Below are 23,759 nucleotides of genomic sequence, written 5' to 3' on the forward strand. Positions count from 1 at the left end.
TGCCCTCCCTTTTCGTCCGACTAATTTTGTTGGACCTTCCTTTGGTTTCATCTTCTCATAAGTAAGGTGTACCCTCTGACTTCGTAATTTTCTTAACTTCGCATTGTACCACAACTTGGTGTGTAAATCAGCTGTCCTTGTAACTATCTCCAAGGAAGGCTCCTGGTGATCATCCCAATCCACTGGATTCAATTCCGTTCCATCCACTATATCATAATCTTCTCTCAGCACATTTTCATCATCTTCCAGTTGATTGGGAATATCAAGGCCTCTCCATCTAATTGCCCTCATCATGTTCACTAACAATCTTGAGAAAGCTAGCTTTCTCATGTGAAAGTCATTCCGTCCATTGGCCCAGAAATCCTCTATAGTAGGAACATGTTTGAATGTATTCCCATGAGATGGCTTGATAAGACCATTAGGATCAAATCCTTGCCTTGCTCTATACTGTGCTAGATGATACGATTCCAATTCTTTCTCTACAGCTACAAAGGCGATAGGATTGGAGCAACCATCATTGCCAATTCCAAATGAGAAGGTAATCCCTGTCTCACCTTTAAGTTTCACCATTTTGTCACAATGCTCCAATTGGCTAGCCAACTCCATCAAAACTATCTTGTCAGGTGGGTACCTTGGAAGTCTCTTGGGACATACTGTGCTTCCTGCTACTCTAATATATGTGAATTGCGGAAATTGGATGAACCAACTCCCATACTTATTGACTTTTCCTTCTGCTTCCGATGAGAGCCTATTAGCAAGTGTCCCTTGCAATATACTTACTGTTTTCATGGCAAAGGCGTCATAAAACATCTTGTAATCTTTGGTGTTGTGCAAATGAAGTTGTGGATAGCACTCATGACCAAACATTGCCCCAACCCATTGCCAATTACCCCTAAGGCCTTAAGTCCAAGATTTTCATACAATCTCGCTATCAAATAGAAAAGATAGGACCCAATATAGAATTGTTTTTGATTTTGCACTATCCTAAATTGCAATTCTAAATTTTTGCTTATAATCCTAACCCAATCAAATCTTCTTTTTCCATTTTCAATTTCATCAATAAAGAAGTACATCTAGTTCTTGAATTGCATACCTTGAGCTAAGCCCATGATCCGGTTGAGAAACATAAAGAGATTGCCATACTCTAATTTGAAATTTGACTTGGTGAGCTTTGACGACTTGGTGACTCCCTTCTTGCCTTCATGTAACCAATTTTGCTTTAGATGAATGAAGTAAGCCTCCTGATTATCCTAAAATAACTTAGCTACCTGGTCCATCATTACCACTATCATGCTTTTATACTGGGGAATATTAAATACTTCTTCGACCACTTGTCTGCCGATGTTGGCTAACACTCTCTTCCCTTCATCAAAAATGATGGACTTAGTAACAATATCAAATCGGGATGCACACTCCATTACCAATTCCGGACAAGGCAAGATAGGAGGAAAAGTCGCCGCATGTACACTTCCGCTCTAGTAGATTTTCTTGCCATGGGGGATTATCCTTCCTTCAATCTGTCCTTTAACTGTATCATGTTCACTATTCCGATATTGGTGTCACTTATTCGCCTCACTTTAGAGAGAAGGTGGTCTTAGACATCATGTCTTCATTATCTTTTTTGGTATTCGTTCCCTTTGGGTTCTTTCTTGCACTAACATCTACCATCCTAGACACTTATTTCTGCCCCTTTTGTTCTAAATGATATGGACTACACTATCAATCTCCAACTTTCTTTCTATTGATAGAATCTAGAGTATTTTTGCCTTGCCAAGTCTTATCTCTACACTTATCAATCTCCAACCTTCAACCTAGGGGTGGGACTACCACTTATTTCTTCCTCTTCATTACCTTAGGATGGACTACACTTATATCTCCCAACTTCAACCTAAGGTGGTTTAGCGAATTTCTGCCTCGCCAAGTCCTATCTCTACACTTATCAATCTCCAACCTTCAACCTATGGGTGGGACTACCACTTATTTCTACCTCTTCGTTACCTTAGGATGGACTACACTTATATCTCCCAACTTCAACCTAGGGTGGTCTAGCTTATTTCTACCTCGCCAAGTGTCCTATCATGGAATCTACACTTATCTCTCCAACCTTCAACCTATCAATGGAATGATGAAGTGGTGGATGATGAATGAAAGAAGAATGGAAATGAAACCAAGCGAGAATAAGGAATACAATCCGCCTTTAAACCAATCTTCACCTCTAAAATGAATAGAATTTTACCTTAAATTTGTCTTTACCAATAACTGGGCCCACTTCAAATTCGGATTAGATTTTAGAAAATTCAATCCTCCTTGCAAATAATGTTGTCTTTACCAATAACTGGGCCCACTTCAAATTCAAATCAGATTTTAGAAAATTCAATCCTCCTTGCAAATAATGATGCCCTAGCAAAAATCAGAATTTTGACCTCCTTGAAATTGCCCACATTTGCCAAAATCAAACCCTTGGATCACATAGCCTCCTCACCAACAAAATCGCCCAAATTTGGAAATTGAAATCGCAGCCTTTGGAAAAAAAATCGCCTAAGCAAGAAAATTTCAAATCTGCTCCAAAATCGGCTAGGGAGAAATTTGCCCAAGATGTAAGAAGAAAAATGCAACAAAGCAAGGAAAAATCTGCCCAAAAATCGCCTAAATCTGCAAGTTGCCCTTCTAGAGAAAAATCGCTCAACACATGAGGAGAAGATGGAATGAGGAGATGAGAAAGGGGTGAGCCCTCTTATACCAAAATTTTCATGTCCCTCCAAGCTGGCCGACTTGCCCTGGAGGAAAGCAAAATTAAATTAGTGCCTTCATTAATGGCCCAAATTTAAATGCATCATTAAAATTACCTAGCTCAAAGTGAAATTAGCTGATTTAATTGCCAATTGTGATCAAAAATTGCAAAATAAAACAAGGAAAGCCTAGGAGATGCCAAAATTTTCATTTAAAAACGTTTGAGCAATTAAATTATCATTAAAATTGAATTTAGCAAGCTGAAATCGATTTTCAATTCCAATTTACCAACTTCTTTCAACATTTAAAAATCTTCTAGACAATATTTCAACCAATGTAATGAGATTTTGCAATTAATCCACTTTCAATTTTGCAACGCAATTTTAGTTTTTAACCAAAATAAATCATTTCTCTGGCATTCAAAATCAATTTTCCAATTTCAATTTCACTATCAAAGTTTCCCTTTTCACCGAAAAAATTCAAGATTTTCTGAAATGACTAAATCTAACAAATTCATTTTGAAAATGTTCAAGCTTATACAATTATTTCAAATTTTCAAAATATCATCTAAGTCCAAAAATTTGCAAATTTATCCTGCCGAATATTTGTTCTAACCATCGAAAAAATTTTGATTTTGAAATTTGTTTGGCCTAAGGATAAAATTACATTTTTCGAAAAATCAAGTTAACACCGAGTGGGAAAAAAAAATCACATCCCTCCTCCCTGGCCTAAAGGCGTCCAAGGTGTAAAATTTTCAAATCAAAAACTTTTGGACAACTCCGAAAAATTTACTAAGGCAATCGAAAAAATTCTAAAAATCCACAAAAATTGCCAAGGCTTGCCCGAAAAAGGGGGTCCCCAAAAATTTTGGGGCAATGGTGTGAAAACCTCACAACATCTAGCATCAACCCAAAGAAATGTTCCTGGACATTTCAAAAAATAACCAACTTAGAACAAAGAATCTCAGGACGACCTATCCAAAAATCTACTTAGGGACAAGCACTCAACAAGGGAAAGAACTCTCAAGTTGAACCTAAGCAACCTGACCATGAGTTACTCACGTGTGTGCAAATGATTTATTCCCCGCTCGACAAGAACTTGATAACCTCTCAAATCCATTAAACTTAGCTATTATAATATCCTTACTTCAAAAACAACCTGGATAGAGCCCCGCTACCAGTCAAGCGTCTATAGCCTCGATGGAGTTATCACTGTGGCACCACAATCACGATTCTACCTTTGGTGATTTTTTTTGTAGCACCAATAGAGATGATTACACACCCTTGAATCAAATTTCATCTTTATTTTCACTTTGATACCGTCTTTCCTTTTGCACAAATTCTCTTGTTTCTTCTCTCATGATATTTCTCTTTTTCTTAGTCTTTTGTTTGGCTTGCAAACAATGAAGCCTGCGGAGGGTTTAGAAGACCACAGTGGCACTGAAGCAAGTGTATAATTTTTACTAAGTACAACTTCACTTCAAAACATCAAGAGCTCAGAGCAATTAAGTGTGAGTAGAATATTGTAACCATGTCAAAGGTAACTTAAGAACTTCTATCAAGTTTGACCCAAATTTAGTACAAGTCCTACCATAGACTAACGACTAAGCACACCCTTTAATCTTTGAACCTTGCCAAATGCATTCAAGAAATGAACAAGATGGACTTTGTTTTGTCACCAAAAATGTAAAAATTTACACACCTTGCCCACGAGTGATAACATGGACCCCCTTTGCACTTGCAAAGGTGTCCAAAATCAAAATTGCCCTCCAAGGGAAGCTAAAAGATCCCAAGTCAAATGACTTGATGCAAATCAAATCGAGCTCCCTCAAAACACCTAAACTAAATAACTGAAAGAAAACTACTCTACCCTTTGGGCCAAATAGTCCAAAACAAACTCTACTCTAAAGAACGGGAAGCAAACTAACCACTAACCAAAAGCAAACCTAGACTAACTATGTACAAAAAGGGCTCCAGATGGAGTCCTAGGCTTGGAAATAATGCTTGAGGAATTGCCCATTGACAGGCAATGGGACATCCTCACCGGTGAGTGTCTTAAGTCTAAATGCATTATCCCCGATGATTTATGAAATTTGGAAAGGACCCTTCCAAAGTTTGTCAAATTTATCATGTTGTCCTTTCCTTTCATGGGCTTTGTCCCAATATAAGACCAAGTCAGAGATCCTAAAGGCCTTGTTTTGCACTTTTTTGTCAAACCAACGTTTTACTACCCCTTGATGTTTTGCAAATTTTTCTAGGGCTTCGTCTCTTTTTTCATCTAACTGCATCAGTTGAGCCAACCTAACTTGGACTCTGTCTTCATTCTCATCATAAAACTCCTGTATGAAACTTAAAGTTGGGATTTTCAATTGAATCGGGAATACAGGGTCTTGTCCATAAACCAAATGATAAGGGGTGATTCCTATGGACTCCTTAACTCTTGTTCTATCTTCCCACAAAGCGTATCTCAGCTGTGTGTGCCAATCTCTTGGGTTCCTGACTAAAAGTTTTCCAATCACACTGAAAAGGTTCTTGTTTGTGGGTTCTGCTAGGCCATTCCCCTGGGGATAGTAACCTGATGAAAATTTTAAAATGATCCCGTGGTCAAATGCCCACATATGAAATTTCAAAGAAATGAAAGCAAAACCATTATCACATACAAAAGCAGGACACCCAAACCTGGTAGTGATTCTTTCCTCTAAAAACTTGATGACAATCTCAACAATGCAATTCTTGAAAGCTTGAGCTTCTGACCATCGAGTACAGTAGTCAATTGCGGTTAGAATATACCTACGTTGCGCCAAGGAAGGTGGATTGATAGGACCAATGAAGTCGAGTCCCCACATTATGAAAGGGCTCACCTCAATAATCAGCCGCAAAGGCATTGCTGGATTCCTTTCTCTCTTTGCCGATGTCTAGCAAACATGACAAGTCTTTGCGTGCTCGTGAGTGTCTTTGAACAAGGTTGGCCAATAGTATCTGGCCCTTAGAATCCAATGTGTCGTAGCCAAATCTAATCCATGTCTTGTTCCCCATTTATCATGAAAATGTTCCAAAATGTTTCTAGCTTCTTCTTTTCCAACACATCTCAAATATATCCCCTCATGATTCTGCTTGTATAACACTGCTCCTTGCAACATGTACCTTTTTCTCTTGAATCGCAATGCTCGCTTCTGTACTGGATTCAAATGTGAAGGGCACCGGTGATTTAACAAATAAATGATTATATGTCTTGATACCATTCGTCAGGGTGCACATCCTCCAACTTGTAAACTTGTTGCACAAGTCCAGGTCCCTCTGATGCCATGGTTTGTGCCAACTATTGTCCTCTGACCAATTTCATAGGGTGAATTTCTATGTCATATTCTTGGATAGTGCTGACCCACTTTCCTCTTCTTTCTCCAAGTTCGTTTTGCATTAAAAGAGTCTTCACTGCTATGTCAGGCACAATTGCACATACTTTGCTTCTTAATATGTAATGCCTGAACTTCTCCATCGCCTTCACCAAGGCATAAGCTTGTTTCTCCACATTTGGACAATTCAATTCGACCTCCCTGAAAGGTGCATTCATGAACACTATCGAGTACTCTTCATCTACTTCATTCTTTTGTGTTAAAATGGCCGCACATGCATGATCAGAGGTGAAAGAGTATATATTGAATGGCCTCTCATAATTTGGGCTTACTAGAACTGGTGCGTTGATGATAGCTTGCTTTATTTCTTCAAATGCCTTCTTCGCTACTGGAGTCCAATCCATTTTTGCATCTTTCTTTAACATGTCATTCATTGGCTTTACAATCTCAGCAAATGCGAATATGAACTTTCTCACGAAGTTGATCTTTCCAAAGAATGATTTGAGTTCTTTCTTGCTAGCTGGTATGCCAAGTTTGGAAATAGCCTCCACTCTCTCTGGATCTATCATGATACCCTTTTCTAAAATTACATGTCCCAAAAGTTTTCCCTCGGTGACTCCAAACATACATTTCTTCGGATTCAAAGGAACTCTGAACCTTCTACATCTCATGAAAACTTTCCTCAAATCCAGAATGTGATCTTCTCTATTCTTTGAAAATATTGTTATGTCGTCCATGTAAATGATAATGCACTTGTCTTTTAAGTCCTTGAAAGCATAATCCATAGCCCTTTGAAATGTTGCACCTGCGTTGATCAGGCCAAAAGGCATCCTCCTATATGCAAATGTTCCCCACTTTGTGGTGAAAGCTGTCTTCAATCTATCTTCTTCTTCAACAATCACTTGATTGTACCTCAAGTATTCATCACCACCATCAACATCATTTGGCACTCATACAAAATCATCACCATCATCCCAAAACCCAAGTCATCCTTGAATGAACAACACAAGGCTGCCTACGTGATTACCAGCAAATCACATCGATATAACTGAGTTAGTATCCACAGGTGTAAGGAACATTGGAGTTTTTCTCATGTCTTCATGAGTATTAACTTTTCAAGAGAGGAATTGAGTGTTTGATATCCCATATCAAGTGTTCAATTGCTATATGTTATGTAGTGGTACAAAACAGACATCAACAACTATGCTATATGAAACAATCTGAAAAACATGTGTGCACTATAATAATGTGCATTGTACCAAAATATATGACAAAACATCCAATCAATGCATAATGAGTGTTAATGGTTTGCCCAGAAATAAGGATAAACAACAATAAACAAAATGAAGAACAATAAGATACATTAAAACACAACAATTTATCCTAGGAAATCCCTCCAACTTGTGGGGGAAAAAAACCACACTTAAAACTATATCTCTTTTATTAAATAATAAAGGTCTAAGAACGATGCTTCTAACTCAATACGACGCTCATGACACAAGACAATCATATATATCTTGAATTGAGAGGTACTTCATATCATAACTGAAAGTCTCTTCATTTTTCAAATGTGAGTTTCTTCATATTTCCAAACGCATGTTGCCTATCTTTTCAAATTTCCAAACAGATGTATATGAAAGAGCACCATGCAAGTAATGAGGATATCTCCTGTAGGTAAAAACATCAACACTCCCTCTTAGCAAAGGAGATAAGCTTTATAGATTTTATTACATCTTGACAAACAAAATGGCTATACCCATGTGTGTCAATGACAAAGCTTTATAGCAGATTTTCTCAACATGATATTCACCATGGCTACTCTCGGAGGGTGAAGAAACGGAAAAAAAAGTCATGGAGTCCCACACGTGAATTCAACCATGCCTACTCACAGAGGGTGGATCCACCATACCTACTCACAAAGGGTGGAATGAGGGCTTTCACCTCAAACTTCTCCTAGACAAGAATGCATCTCCACTGTGCCTACACACACAGGGTGGATCCACCATACCTACTCAAAGTGGGTGGAGCAAGGGATTTCACCTCGAACTTCTCTCGAGAGAAGAAATCATTAACAGGAGATTTGACCTTGAACTTCGCTCCCAGAGAAGTCATTAACGAGATTTCACATCAAACTTCTCTTGGAGGGAAGAAGTCATTAACAAGGGATTGCACCTCGAACTTCTCCCTCTCAGAGAAGAACACATTAACAAGGGATTGCACCTCGAGCTTCTCTCTCATAGAGAAGAACTCATTAACAAGAAATTGCACAACTAATCAGCAGGGGACTGCATTCTCACACCTAAATTATCACAAATAAATTACAAAATCCTTCAATGCTTTACCAGACAAGAAACTTTTGTAGTCACACTGCTACATAAGCTTGTTGATCCTCTACAAATGACTTGGCCTCTTCATCTGCCACACAAGCTCCCTCTAAATCTTAATGAGGGAAAGAAGTCCTCCTTCAGCTCATCAAGCTTTCCCTTTAGGTAATAAATATTTTCAGTCTCAACTTCATCTCCATTGTATTATCTCTTTGATAGGTTGCCTTGAATTCTCGGAATTTAACTCCCTCTAAATGCAATCTCTCATCATCCTTATGGTTTTTGATCTGTCCTAGCAGCATTTTAGAGAGATTAGTAAATACTAGAAGCATACATGATTCACTATTTTCTATATTATTGCATGAATTAACATCAAATTCATGATAAATATTTAAAGGTATAATTGTAAAATACTTATTTCTTTATTACAATCAAAGAATAACACCCTCCAAGTAATACTTGAACCCCTTGCACAACAAAACCTTCGATTGAGTCACCTGAGCCTCTAGTTCCATAGTGAATGCCACAAAATGACCCATAGTAATGATGAAGAAGCCAATACAAGATCTCTACACATTGTGTAACTCTGCAAGCTTCATCATCCTCAGACGAGTAATCATGGAGGTCATTTCAACCAATGTAATTGAACACGAGCATTTCAAATGAAGCGAATATGCCTAGAAAAAAATGGAGAAACAATACTTTGGATGCGTTGCAAACGACAACACCCACCCAGATCCATCATTTGACACCAAAAAATTACACCTAATAACCCTTGTCGAACATCGCCCATTGTTATTTCCATCTTTGACTAGCAATGGCACAGGGACAAAATGCACAAGATAGAGATTTAAAGATGTGTTATTGTTCTATTTAATATCGCAACAATTCTGTCAATGTTTTAGCTTTTTGAACTCCAAGAGAATAAAGCCAACGCAAGCATCCACGCTCACATGAACACATCAACCAAACCTAACACGAAACCTTCGATCTTTGCACAAAACAAATGATGTTTGACTTCCTTCATGCACTGAAAATTGAAAAACGATGCTGCAGATAATCTAATGTTATGAACCAAACTTGCAGATTATACATTGCGAAAAGTACAACACCAATATATTAAAAAGATGTCGAACTATCAAAATATGAAGTCTCTCACAGCCAAATGAACCAACGCCCATGATACAAGAAGATTAACAGGAGATGAATTGGTGACAAAGATAATCGGCAAGAATAAAAAAATTGACAGATAATAAAATCGCATGAGTGAATTTTCATTTCTCCATTGTATCACTTGAAACTAAAGAGACTTGTGTGGAAAACCAAGGGTTGACAATTATCAAGAACTAACAACACCCCCATAACATGAACTGGCAAGTGCAAATATAAAACGATAGCATCTCCAAGTAATACACGACAAGTCCCTACTGCCAAGTCATCACACTCATGAGGCTAAGTCATACCATGCTCAACGGTTATGAATAAGGCAAATACAAAGAACAAAAGAAGATATCGAAGATTAATCAATGATCAAACTAGTTAAATATTTCTAAGAATTAATTCACCAAGCCACCAATTAACCTTAGGCACCACTCATACGGCAGAAATAATACTACATGCCCAACTTTTGACTATAGAATTTCAAGCAAAATTTATTTTTATCAATTCTAATTATGTAACTTATCTCTAATTTGCCTTGATGGGTGTCTTCACAACTTTTGCGCAAGTGTGGACTCTATCATGAATCCACTTCACGAAGAACCTACTTTCCAACCCCATCTCTTCTGCAATTTCTTGTTATCCAACCAAGCTCTGATACCATATTAATGTTTTGTCCAGAAATAAGGATAAACAACAATAAACAAAATGAAGAACAATACGACAACAATTTATCCTGGAAAACCCTACAACTTGAGGGGAAAAACCCAGCCACACCAAAAAATACCTCTTCTATTAAATAATAAAGCTCTAAGACATTGCATCTAACTCATTACAACACTCATCACACAAGGCAATCATATATATCTTGAATTGAGAGACTCTTCATATCATAACTTAAAGTCTCTTCATATTTCCAAATGCATGTCTCTTCGTATGTTGCATGCCTTTTCGTATTTCCAAACACTTATATTAAAGAGCACTATGCAAGTAATCAGGATACCTCCTGCAGCTACAAACATCAACAATGAGAAGGGAAACACTCTAAGAACACAATATTTCAGTGTTCAATGATATATGATCATTCATTTGGCACAAATCTCAGCGAACACTTTCAATTATGGATCCTTGGTACAAACAAAAACAGTTGAAAGTGGCTACAAACATAAAGACCACATCATGAGAGGATGCTTCATTATAACTCAGCTTGTTATTTTTCTTTTCCTCTTGCTCTCTTGCTTCACACTTGCATCCCGATGATGCATCACGGAGTGTGATCTGAGATGTTGATGTGCAAAAATTCTCACAATCAAAGTCAAAAATCATAGCAGCATCATTATGGATTATAGAAATCTCATAGCTCTAATAAAAAATATACAATGTCTAAATGTATTCACTCATTTTGTAACAGGAAAACACAAATCCTGTAATCAGTTGTATTGCTTGTAACAGTCTTAAGTTTGGTGATCTGACAATTATCCGTTCATGATCAGACCACTGAATTGTGATTTTGATTGAGCTCATCCTCATAAATGGGGATTTGGTGACTCCTTGGGCTGATGAACTAGACTCTTGTAAATTCTTCATCTATAAGGCTGGATTAGAACAGTAGATCCTAGCAGCATTTCTCACAATGGTTTTTCCCATCTTGGGGTTCCACATAAATTCCTGTGCATTGTTTCTTGTATGGTTGCATTGTTTCTGGTTTCAAATTCAGTTATCTTCGGATTTCAGTTTTAAGATTTTCAGATTTCAATTTGAAGATTAAAAAGTTTTAATTGCATTAAAGTTGAAAACTTTTATATTTAATGGGCGTGCTGGTGTACACATGAATTAACCCTATGTTGTAGATCTCATAGTTGCAGTACTTTGTAATGCACATTGTGGCACCTATTTTGTGGGCTTGGTTTGCATGTAATGTATATTAAGGAGTGGTGCACGTTACATGTTAGAAAAAATGTATAATGTTCAATTAAGGGCCCATACCTTTCCTTGAGTGTCGCAACATTTAGGATGATATAATACCTTTGTTAAGTAAAGGATGCATAAGTTTTTTTTTTGGCCATCACAACATTTTGGACGATATGGTACCTTTGTAGAGTGAAGGGTGCATATCTTTTCTTAGATGTTGCAACATTTAGGATGGGATCAAAACAGAACATGCAATTAATGCCATTTTGATCAATGGACCTAGTAGTGGCTTTTATAGGAAACATATAGTGGATATGTTCTTGATGAGGTAGTGGTTGGGCAATAGGTTAAGGCTATATTTTAATGTATATTTGTATATATGTATTTTAGGCAAAGAAACATGTCTCACCTAAGCTCACCAAGACTTGGCAATAGTTCCGAGCAAACTAGGGAAGCCAAGCTAGCTAAGTCAAGAAGACTTGGCCTCCGAGTCTTTTCCAAACTCGTCAAGTTTGGTGGACTCACCAAGACTCAATGAATCTAGGACTAATAATCAGCCATTTTATTTACTTATTTATTTTTAACTTACAAATTTCAATGCTTGTTTGGTTTATGACATGCCCATCTAGGATTTGAAAAAATATGGTTTTGAAGGTCTTCGTTTGGACACTTTGCCTGCACCCCATGAGGGGTGCTCCCTAGACCCTTGCAAGGTGTGCTCCCCAGACCCATGTAAGGCCATAGTGTATAAAGTAGATATGCACTAGCATTATGATTTCATTGTTGGGACCTTCTAATAAATAGAGAGATCCAATCATAGGATGCATTTGTGAGTCAGTAGCTTGAGGAGTGTATAAAGTAGATATACACTAGCATTATGACTTCATTGTTGGGACCTTCTAATAAATAGAGAGATGCAATCATAGGATGCATTTGTGAGTCAGTAGCTTGAGGATTTAAAAGCAATTTGCATTTAAGGAACTAAAGTTTGAGTGAAAGGAGGCATCTTACAGAATTCAACACATAAGGTGGGGAGATTGCACATTGTACATTACACGAAATATTATTCTCAAAGATAAATAGCCACATATTCAATGTGGATTTCAGCTTGATTTAACAACGTAGAATTCACAACCAATTTGTTACATGAAAATCTTAATATTATCACATAACTTCAAGCTCTAAATACAATCTAATACATTACTGTATACACACATTAAGGTTGCAATAGATAAGGTACATGTCGGAATTTGCTGATTCTACCTATACATCTACAAATGAATCGCTACATGAGCTTATGATTCTTACAAAGCACAAATTAATTGAGAAATTAGTCATTAAATCAAGATGATTATCAGAGAAGAATGCAGAAACACTTACTCCAGGTAACCACATCCCACAATATTAAGTGTATTTGACAAAGTTGTTCTAAAACTACCAAGCTACGAGAATATGTAGGAGATCAGCTTAGGTGGTGAGAACAAGCATTAATTGTGGCACATACACGAACTAGATTTGCTAAATGTTTAGAGTACGTAGAAGGAGAAATGAATCTTGCAATTTGAAACTAAATGAAATCAGTTTTTAAAGATGATTGGAACGAAATTTAAATGATACTCTGATACAGCATTGTCTACTCGGCCATACTCAAAGCAGAAAAAATTTATAGGGCACTTGGTCAGGACGAAGAGATACTAATGGAACTGGCTCAAATAGACATGAGTCTGTTTTCCAATTATACACAACTACTCAAGTTCAAGTAATTTAGAACTAGCTCTTATAAATATAGAAGAATAATGTTTTTTGGTCCCAAGAAGAATTGGAGATTTTGATCATGTTGCAACCATTAAAGTTTAAAGAGATTTGGATAAAAAACAAGTATATTTTGACAATATGTTACAGCAGTAAAACATTGTGTAGGATGTGTTTATTGCTAGTATAGAAAATGAGGATCATCAAGATAGAGTTTGATACATATTCTACACCAATTATTGGCACCTAGTTGTCCTCCTTTGCTAATAGGGAAAGTCCACATGATCCCCCAAATTAGAACAGCATAACATCACTCAAAACAAAGGAAATTCAAGTCAAGGAAAATAAATTTGTTATGTTGTAAACAAAAGCCCCCAATTGCAATAGGGACCCCCTCTTTTTTTCTTTCTAGCTTAGTTGACCTTAGGTTTGCAAATCTTTTTAGAGTTTCTTAGTCTCAGATCTGAGGAAATAGGTGATTCAAGTCAAGATTTCCTAAGTTTAGGTGTGGAATGAGAAAATTTGCTAACTATTGAATATCAATTGCGAAATCTAGGTTTAAGGAGGATTTTCTTTAGGAAATCTAACTATAGGTTGATGTCCACCTTCAATCTTTAAATAAGTTGTGATGATGGTTAATGAGAAATTTGTTTGATAAGTATAGAGTTGTGAAGGTGAGAATTGTCAAAGTTGTGAATTGAGGGAGTTGAGTGATATTTCACTAAGGGTCAAAGTTGTCAAAGTGTTGTGACATGTCGTCTAAGTTGTCAAACCATTGTCAAGGCAATGAATTGAGTGTGTGAATTGTGAAATGGTGGACTGGAAAAGTGTTGGTTCAATGCTTGGAAAATAAAAGAATGTTAAATGGAAATGATAAATGGACATTTCAAATTTGAGAAAATCCTCAGTAAAAAATGCAATGGTTTCAAGTGAAAGAAATAAATTTTTGAGATTTCCACCTAAAATATGAATTTGCGCCAAAATTCTCGAGGATTTCCACCTAAGACTTGATTTCCTTTCATCATTTCCACCTAAAAGTCAAGTTTCTGCTTCTTAAAAATGTCTACATGTTCTATTGAGATTCCCATTCTATCTGATCACATACATATATTCATTAACCCATCCCTTGTCATCTGTGATATCAGGTGTCAGAATAGCTTCAACATGATGTACCTTACTACCACAGCTTTAGGCCTAGACCTACTGCTATGCTCATGAATATCATTTGATCTTGTAACGAAGTTAGTGTATTGCTGGGTGGTGATGATATTAGTTTTTCATTTTCTTTCAGAGTCGATACATAGGCAACTTTAACCCTAGTCTCCAACACAGTCCCCAACTTTGGCCTGCATTGGCACCTTGTTTCTCTTAGGTGGCCCCATATTACATGGCTATTTATATTTGTGCTTGAATACATTGTTAGGGTTTACCCACTCCGTATTTGAAATATCTGAATTCCTTTACATTATTTTAGTTGAGTTACTTTTCAGATTTTAGGTTTCTTTTTTCTGGGTGCTTTTCTAGTATAATTTGATGTGTTTGTGTCTCCTTAACCTTCTTCAGTTGATCATGCAAACTAATATAAGCTCATTATTTTAAAATTTCTTACTGGTTGATATGGAGCACCATACTGATATCACCATACTTCTCTGTTTTACACAACTTGGGTTAACTATTATGCATTCCATGGATCAAGGTTTTCATGACAATGACTCTAGCCTTGTTCCCTAAATTATTAGTGTGCCATGGTTTATTTTGGATGTCATGGGTCTTTCCCGAACAAGGACATATGAGGGATCCTGGGAATTTCCTCTACAAAGCTTCCAAGCACTTTGAGTTAGTCTTTAGATGTTGATAAGGAACACAAAAAGGAAAAAATGTTCTAAGAACATGGTACTAGACAGCACATAACCAAGAGATCATGCAGACAATAACAGCGTAGAAAACCAAGAAGTTCTAAAATTCAAAATGAAACTGTTTTGAAATGATGAAACAAAGACCCTCAAGTATTTTATACATTGTTTACTTTATAATAGAAAAGGCCATGCTTTTTCAAATATATCTACTGCAAGAGAGAGAGAACCACAGTGTTTCTAGTATTCTGTACCTGTCTAAAGTTTCCATGAACTAGAGCAACAGTCCACCGTGTGTTATTGCATTTTTGGCGAATTGTACGAGTCAAAAAAGCATTCCAAACAAATAAATTCTCATACTGCATCCCCGCCATCTCATTAGTAAGAACATTTTTTTGCAAACTTTGCATAATTGGATATGTGTAACTATAAAAGAAATCTTTTGTCAGATCAACACTAGAAAGCAGCTTCTTATATCTGCAAAGATAGAAGAAATTAGTGTGCCTTATAGAGTTTGACACCTTAAAGATACATTTATAATTTAAAATATGCAAATTGAAATTCAAATGAGTGGACTAACAAACAAACTTAACTATATCAAAAACAGCATTTTAAAGATAAAACTTATATCTTCAGTCTGCAGGAGTAAAAGTCAAACTCTCTATGATAGCTGTATTCAAGATAAGCCTAAATCTCTCTATGATAGGTACATTCAAGAAAGGCCCATATCTAAATAATAGAGTTTAAAGATTTAACCAGTTAACCATTCATCTTGTATTCAATCTGTTGTCTGTAGATATACATCCTGATCTGACAACACTTGTGATGCAAGCTTGCAAGAACACAGAAAGGACTTGAAGAACTCAAGCAAATGAAATTGCCAGTATAATGAAAACATAATTAAGGCTAAACTCTTCAGTTTGGATTAATATAAAAAGAATATTAACCACAATATCTCATGCAAGACAAAACTTAAGGTAATCATCAGTTGGATGTATAATGAGAGACACTGAATAACACATTTATATAGTAAGAAATCCCGAAAAACAATATAAAAGAAGACACACGGAAAAGAATGCAAGGTTGTCAAATTTGAGAATAGTGAATGCTCCTATCAATCAATTATAATGTTCTAATGGACTTATTAGAGGAAGAATCCTAACCAGAATATAGATAATTTATTGACTATCAATCTGGTAACACTTTTCTGATCTAGTGAACCCTTACACTAGATATTCATAATTAGAATTTTTATATTTTATGTCATGCATGTGTTGATACTATTGCAATAAAAAATGCAAACTTTGTAATGCAGCCATTAGTGTCTCCATTTTTCCCTTTATGGCCATGGTTAGAAATCTTGAAAGCTCAGAACATTCTCTATGACCTGCTGTGGAGGTGAAGTAAGATTCGATGAGAGGACGAATCCATTTGAACCATAGATAGTCCATTACTGGAGAATCAATTCCAGACATGAAAACTATCAAGTAAGGTCCTTAACAGGAGTAAGTTAACTGCCTTTTGGGTTAATGACCAGACACAAACAATTGGCAAAACCTGGGGTTTCAGAGGGTGACTGACAACCAGCCATGTTCACTTTGGACTCTTTGCATATATATCATATCCAATGTAAAAACTTAATATCAACTCCTTTTCCCGGTGGAAAAGGAAAAGAAACTAGTGACTGTTTCTTTGGTTTACAAGGAAGGACAAATGCATACATGTTCATTTCAACATGTTTTTAACCTTGTCTCATTTCAAAATGGTTCAATTCAAACATCACTGAGATTATTAAGCAGTATATGTTAAAAAAATCAAACCTTAGCTCTGTCTTAGAATGTGCCAAATCAGTCTGTACTGAACTGTGGGGGATGGTTATTAGCTGAGACTCTTCAATACCATAAATGGCATGTCCACAGATACAGCCTATCTGGCGACGCTTTGTCACAAGAATGAGATAATATGACTCCAGAAACTTAATACATCCTGCAGGAAAAGCCCGTTCTATTTAGCAAACAGTAAGGTCAACAATTAATTCTATAAATGTTCAATACAGATGTATGTGACAGAGATTAATGTACCAAAACAGAATGCTGGAGCAAAACTCAATTCAAAATCATGTCTCACAGAGTATGAATACTAATCACAATAAAAGAAATACCAAATTCAAAATGTTTTTCATTAATAATTTAACATGCCCCAGTTCACATGTAGTTTTCGGTTCTGGCTCTGTAATTTGAATGCGGCAGCATACAAATCATTGCTTATAATTCATACTGACAAACCTAACAGAAGAATAAAATCAACAAATGCTGTCCACAGATATTTGTTTAAATTCACAGAATGGGTAACTTATTCACGTTGTAAAACACATAACAGTTTAACTATGTGCTAAATTCATCAAGAGCAGCATTGATCTCCACGAATTGATGCAGAAATTGAAGTAGTTTCGATTCTCAAATGACTGCTGATTTATTGTGAGTTTTTCCTGACTGGTTTGAACTGGTGTGAACATTCCATTAATTCCAAGATGGTTCCCCTGACTATGTTGTGAAACAATACATCATAACATATTACTCAAACAGCATTCCAAAAAGTATAGTGAATTGTATTGAGCAATTATGATTCTGAAATAGGCAAATGCTACATTTTCTCTTCATTTACATTTTTCAATGTGTGAAACTACACTGCATGTAATGTTTTTCTCCAAAAATATGATTCCCATGTGCTACCTTTTATAGCACCATATTTCCAGTGCATGTAGCCATCATCTATTCATAATAAGATACTATGTTCAAAAATATGCCATTCTCTTGGTTCCCAAAGGACTCCAAACCTTCTATAACATGTCAACTAGGATTCTTTCCCCTTTGTCAAAATAAGTATTTGGGAGTCCCCAAGCCTACTATCACTTAACTCATACGCTAGAGAAGCATGTTGAGGGAAATAGTATAATAATATAACTGAAGTTGTTCCTATGACTTTATGTTGTAATTATAAAAGGGCAACTTATTTTCCTTATTCGGGTACAAAATTAAAAAGTGTTTTTAGAAAAGATGGCCAATATGTTAAATCTAGGGCCCAGAAATCCATGAAGCTAACCAGCAATAAAAGAGACAAAACTGAAACAAAGAACACCAGAAATATCCTAGGAAAACCCTTCGATAATGAAGGGAAAAACCCAGCCACACAACATAAAAAATATCTTTATTGATAATGAAATGTTCAAGTATACAATATCCTTTGCTCGATGCGATTATATAACAATAGGAGAGACTCTTCACATTATAACCGAAGGTCTCTTGAGATTCTCATAACTCCTATAATTAATTACGACTTCGAATCATAATTTGCAAACTCTCCGAGTACTCTCAAATTTTTTTGTTGGGAGAGTACTCTCAAGTTTAACTCTCGCATATTTATAAATGTAAAAAAATGTAGGTAAAAATGTTGATGCAAGGAAAACATAGGATTAGATGCATTTTTCTCATCATTTTAGTGCTATAAAACTACACATTTTCTCTGTTGAAATGTCAGTTACTAATTTAATACATTTTGTAATTGTATTCTACAAAAACATATATGTTTATTTAAGAGATTTTAAATTTTAGTACTTTCTGAGTTGCCGAGTTTTCCTCGAGTTTTTGTCGAGTAAATGCCGAGTTTTTTCTGAGTTGAAAATTTTGGGCTTACCGAGTACTCTCCGAGTCCAAGTCTGCAAACTATGCTTCGAATATTCATGCCTCAATGCATGTGAATGACACATGTCATTTACATTTAATATTACAAATTAACCTTAAGTGTCCTTTTCAGCTGAAGATGACAATAACAGTAATAACGTCCAGATTTCGAGAGATAAAGATCTCTATCACAGCTATAAAATTTAACACTCCCTCTTAGCAAGAGAGAGATCTTTAGCTGAATAGTTACACAAAGCTGTAACCAAAAAATATCAATGATAAATTCTGATCATACGAATTCAAAACATAATTCATGGAGTTACTCAACATGAAAACCTGTAATAATTACACATATTCATGGAATCACTCAACACAAAAACCTATAACAATTACTCATATTCATGGAATCACTCAACATGAAAACTTATAACAATTACTCATATTCATGGAACCACTCAACATGAAAAGACTTTGTAAGACTCACAGCTAAGCCTTTATTCACGAACTCTCTCAACATGAACTGTCATGCAATCTCTCAACATGAAATCCAACTCCCATCATGGAATCTCTCAACGTGATGACATCATGGACTCTCTCAACATGATGTTCACTATCGCATAGTGAAAAAGTCATCATAGCTGATCTTACAATCTCATTTATTCACACGGCAATAACAAACTAAGAATTGATTCCATTTAAGTCTCAAATTTTATAAATACCACAAGCATCACAAGCATCTATAAGAGTGATGGGGATTCCATAAGTACTCCCTCTTAATTATGAAGCCTCCCTCTAAAGCTAAAACATCTCCCTCTTAATCATTGTTTTTCTCCTACAATGGAAGTATATATTAATGACAATTCTAATAGAAATCAATATTAGAATATTCATTGTTCCTAGTGAAAGGACAGGTCAAAAATAAATTGCAAGAAAACACCATGCATGTTATGAAGAGATATTTATCTTCTTGAATAAATTTCTTCAAAAAATTCCATTATAATCCCAAATGAATAATTTGAGTGATTCTTCTTTCAGCTAGGGCAGTCCTCTTATTGCCAAAAATGGATTCCTCAAGTATCCATCCTAGAATAGCTCGACCTAATATTTGCAAAGGTCACTAAAAAAATAAAAATCGGATATCACAAAATTTAGATAAAAGATCTTTTCACAAAATACTCATAAACTACTCCTTGATATTGATCGTTTTATCAAAATCTAAAGACTAAGCAAAAATCACAAAAGAACATGCAAAAAAAAACTTCCCTATGAATATGTCTATGAATAAACATTCTCAAAACAAAATCCTATTGCATCCATCTTCCTTATTTCCAAACATATCATGTAAGCTTCAGTTTGACTATAAGAAGCTAATAGCCAAACAACTCTTAGAGAAGGTAGATTGTGATTCCAATATGAGCAGTTGTATACAAATATACTCAATGTATGTACTGCAGACCACTTTGTGCACCAAGAAATACAACTTCCCTTTGAAAATGATAATCTCCCATTTTCTCCAAAATTGAGGTAAATGGACCAAACAGAGGATTCTCCTTGAGGGGTTGGAATGAGATCCTTCTCAGAAACCTGATGGTACAGGTGTCTCGTCCTGAATCCTTGAGACAATTATTGATGAACATTGCCACATTGTATACTACAACATTCAATATCACAGAGTGATAAGCTAGGCATACGCCTATTTTCCTCTTGATAAGCCTGCCATCAAAGAATGGCACCACAGAAGCCCTCATTGCAGAATCATGAATCGGGTGGACTGTTTTACCATCCATGTGTAATTTGAACCTGAGACCTTGTGGCACCAATTATGGATGAAGCACGCAAAGAGGGCGCGATTGAATTGCATGTGATGCAGGCAGAAGCCATTTCTTAGTGACCAAATAAGGGCCTCTAAACACAAATCAACTGCTATTTACAACGAAATTGATCACAAAAAGAATACCCAAATGAAAAAATATTAACGTTTCTTATCAAATTATCAATTCGCATTGCGATGTTGGGAACGTCAGAGACCAGAGATAAATGACCCGCAAAATCACACTTGTCAACTAAATTCACCACTTATATTTGAGGCTCGACATACAAAGAGATATTTGATAATTCACAACAATTACGAGCAAACAAGAGATGACTCTAACATGATGGAACCGATCTTGATGAAGGCGGCAATAAAAGAAAAAAAAATGTACCATATCAAAACAAAAAAAACAATAAAGTTGAACAACCAATCGATGCCACATCGATCATACACATCAGAATCCGAGTGGAGTCCAAGTATGCCCGATAAGAATAATGCAAAAGAGCAAAACCAAAAGAAATATATATCAACTATATCGGTTGACAAGACAAAGAAGAAGCGAAGTTATTGATGGAGACGACAGATGAATCGATGCAAACATTATGGAGCAAAACTGACGTCAATTGCTCTTCATCTCTGACCTGTACAAACAAAAATGTCTCTAACCTGGATAATTCATAGTGTAACCATTACTCAGTGATGACTTTGGCTATTCAGACTAAAGGTGTGACCCTTCGGTATTAAAGAGAACGAATATAGCGCATTCAACATGCAAACTCTTAATTGACCCGATGAAGAGTCATTAATAAAACTTATACAAATTAAGCTAAAAGAATTAAAAATAGCAAGAACTGACGTGACACAAACCATCACGGAAAACACTTAAATAAATGATGCTCGATGGAAACAAGAAACACAATATGGTAAACACTGGAATGAAATTATGAGCATGCAAGATCCTATGGAAAAGAACAAGGTGGAAAGCGAAAAAAAATAGAACTTCGAGCCATAAAAAATAAACATACATAGATTCCAGAGGGAGATCTGAACAAAGAAACCACCGATAGCTATCAAAGATTATCAAAGACTCAGAATGATAATTTCATATTCACTAATGCAATCCAATAACACGTGATCCTGCAACACCAAATCCAAATTTAATACGCTAAATTACCAATATGAAATATATGTTTTCACATAACTATGTGATCATGATCAAGGTAAACATTCAAAAGAAGCAGTCACCCATGCACACAAAAAAATTGATGGCTTGGATTTTGCAAAAATGCCTTGGCTATCATTATTGCCATTTAATAGCCTCATCAATTTATAGCAGCACGTCTCACAAGTTTGACCTATTAACTTATGTTGTCATTCATTCAAAACACCATGCAAGAAGCCATAAAACTTTCAATCTAGCCAATGAAGATCTGAAGACACAATAAAGAAAAGAACGTTAACCTTTCTACGTTGTTATCTAAGCTAGCTCTAATACCATGTTAAATCTAGAGCCCAAAAATCCATGAAGATAACCAGCAATAAAAGAGACAAAATTGAAACAAAGAACACCAAAAATATCCTAGGAAAATCCTTCGATAATGAAGGGAAAAACCCAGCCACACAACACAAAAAATATCTTTATTGATAATGAAATGTTCAAGTACACAATATCCTTTGCTTACTGTGATTATATAACAAAAGGAGAGACTCCTCACATTATTACCTAAGGTCTCTTGAGATTCTCATAACTCCTATAATTAATTACAACTCTTCGAATATTCATGCCTCAATGCATGTGAATGACACATGTCATTTACATTTAGTATTATAAATTAACCTTAAGTGTCCTTTTCAGCTGAAGATGACAATAACGGTAATAACGTCCAGACTTCGAGAGATAAAGATCTCTATCGCAGCTATAAAATTTAACACAATAAAATATTAAAAAGGTATTTGTTGGTTTTCTAAGGATTGCTGCAAATGTAATAGCACTGCCTCAATGGTATGTACTTTCCAAATGGTAGCCATCTCTTTTATATTAGATGAAATATGGATAGTGAAGGGACATGTCTGTTCATTAATATTTAATATTGTAGTTTGTTATTTAACACACACACACATACATATATATTTGTATCTATATAAATACAACATATATAATATATATAATATAATATGTGTAATATATCTCATGTATGTAATTAAATATATATCTCATTCATATATATATATATAGTGAGTTTTACCCAACTGAACCTACACTAACATTAACACTCCCTCTTAGTTAGGGAGGATAAACACATGACCATATATTACCTCAATGTAATATCAAAATATCTTTGATCAGAAGATATTCAACATTTTGATATCACATTTGATATCATGAAAATTGGCCTCCAGAATAGCAACAAATGATATTCACCAAATACTCTAATTAATGATATTGGAAGTAATGGCCTTCTGGATGTCATCTCATATGTTCACTATGTACTCTTTGAGCAATGGCCTCCTAAATGTCGAGTTGCAAGATATTCACCAAGTATTGTGAGTAATGGCCTCTTGAATGTCATCTCATATGATATTCACCAAGTACACTGTGTAATGGCCTCCTAAACATCAATTTGCATAACATTCACCATGTACTTAAAATGTTCATAAGGTATGTGCACACACATTCTCATAATGCTTAACATATGAACATCCACCATGTAAAGTATAATCTATCATGATTTGCATAGACATCGTAAGATATCCATCATAATAGAAAATTAAGTTATTGTAAGGTTGTCACCTTTCAATAACTTCTGCAACTACAACTGATAATCATTTGGAAATCGTCACTTCCTCATGATGTAACATGTAGTCACACACATGGACTTTCAGACTCCCTCTGAATATCAATCTTCATAATTGCTCACCCAATGTTACCTTTGAAGAGGTGTCAAACTCCCTCTAAGCGTAAAATCAATCTCCCTTTTCCTGCAATAATATACTAGAAGGAAAAGATCAAGGCATATAGCTCTTACAGAAATAAGAATAAAAATTAACTACATAAATAAATAAGGTTAGTTCTCAATATATAATAATAACAAAAGCTCTTGTTGAGCTAGAGTCCCTACCTCATGTAAGGGGCGAGAGAGGATCAGGTAAATGCTAACTAGTGCAAAATCTAGAGTAGCCAACACT

The 23,759-nt window shown here is 35.6% G+C and overlaps 1 protein-coding gene across 1 annotated transcript in view; it reads right to left on the reverse strand.

The window, feature by feature from the left end:
• ATSAC1 (Phosphoinositide phosphatase family protein) overlaps window positions 1–23,759 on the reverse strand; it is a 140,852-nt gene that overhangs the window by 82,486 nt on the left and 34,607 nt on the right. The window contains exons 3-4 of the mRNA XM_089824136.1: window positions 16,901–17,066; window positions 15,335–15,557 (exon numbers count right to left, since the gene is read on the reverse strand). Coding sequence (XP_089680262.1) covers window positions 15,335–15,557; window positions 16,901–17,066 — 389 coding nt within the window. The remainder of the gene's footprint in view (window positions 1–15,334; window positions 15,558–16,900; window positions 17,067–23,759) is intronic.

Source organism: Cupressus sempervirens, chromosome 1 (assembly GCF_028749045.1).
Source record: "Cupressus sempervirens isolate cs-2001-9-10 chromosome 1, ASM2874904v1, whole genome shotgun sequence".
Taxonomy (NCBI): domain Eukaryota; kingdom Viridiplantae; phylum Streptophyta; class Pinopsida; order Cupressales; family Cupressaceae; genus Cupressus; species Cupressus sempervirens.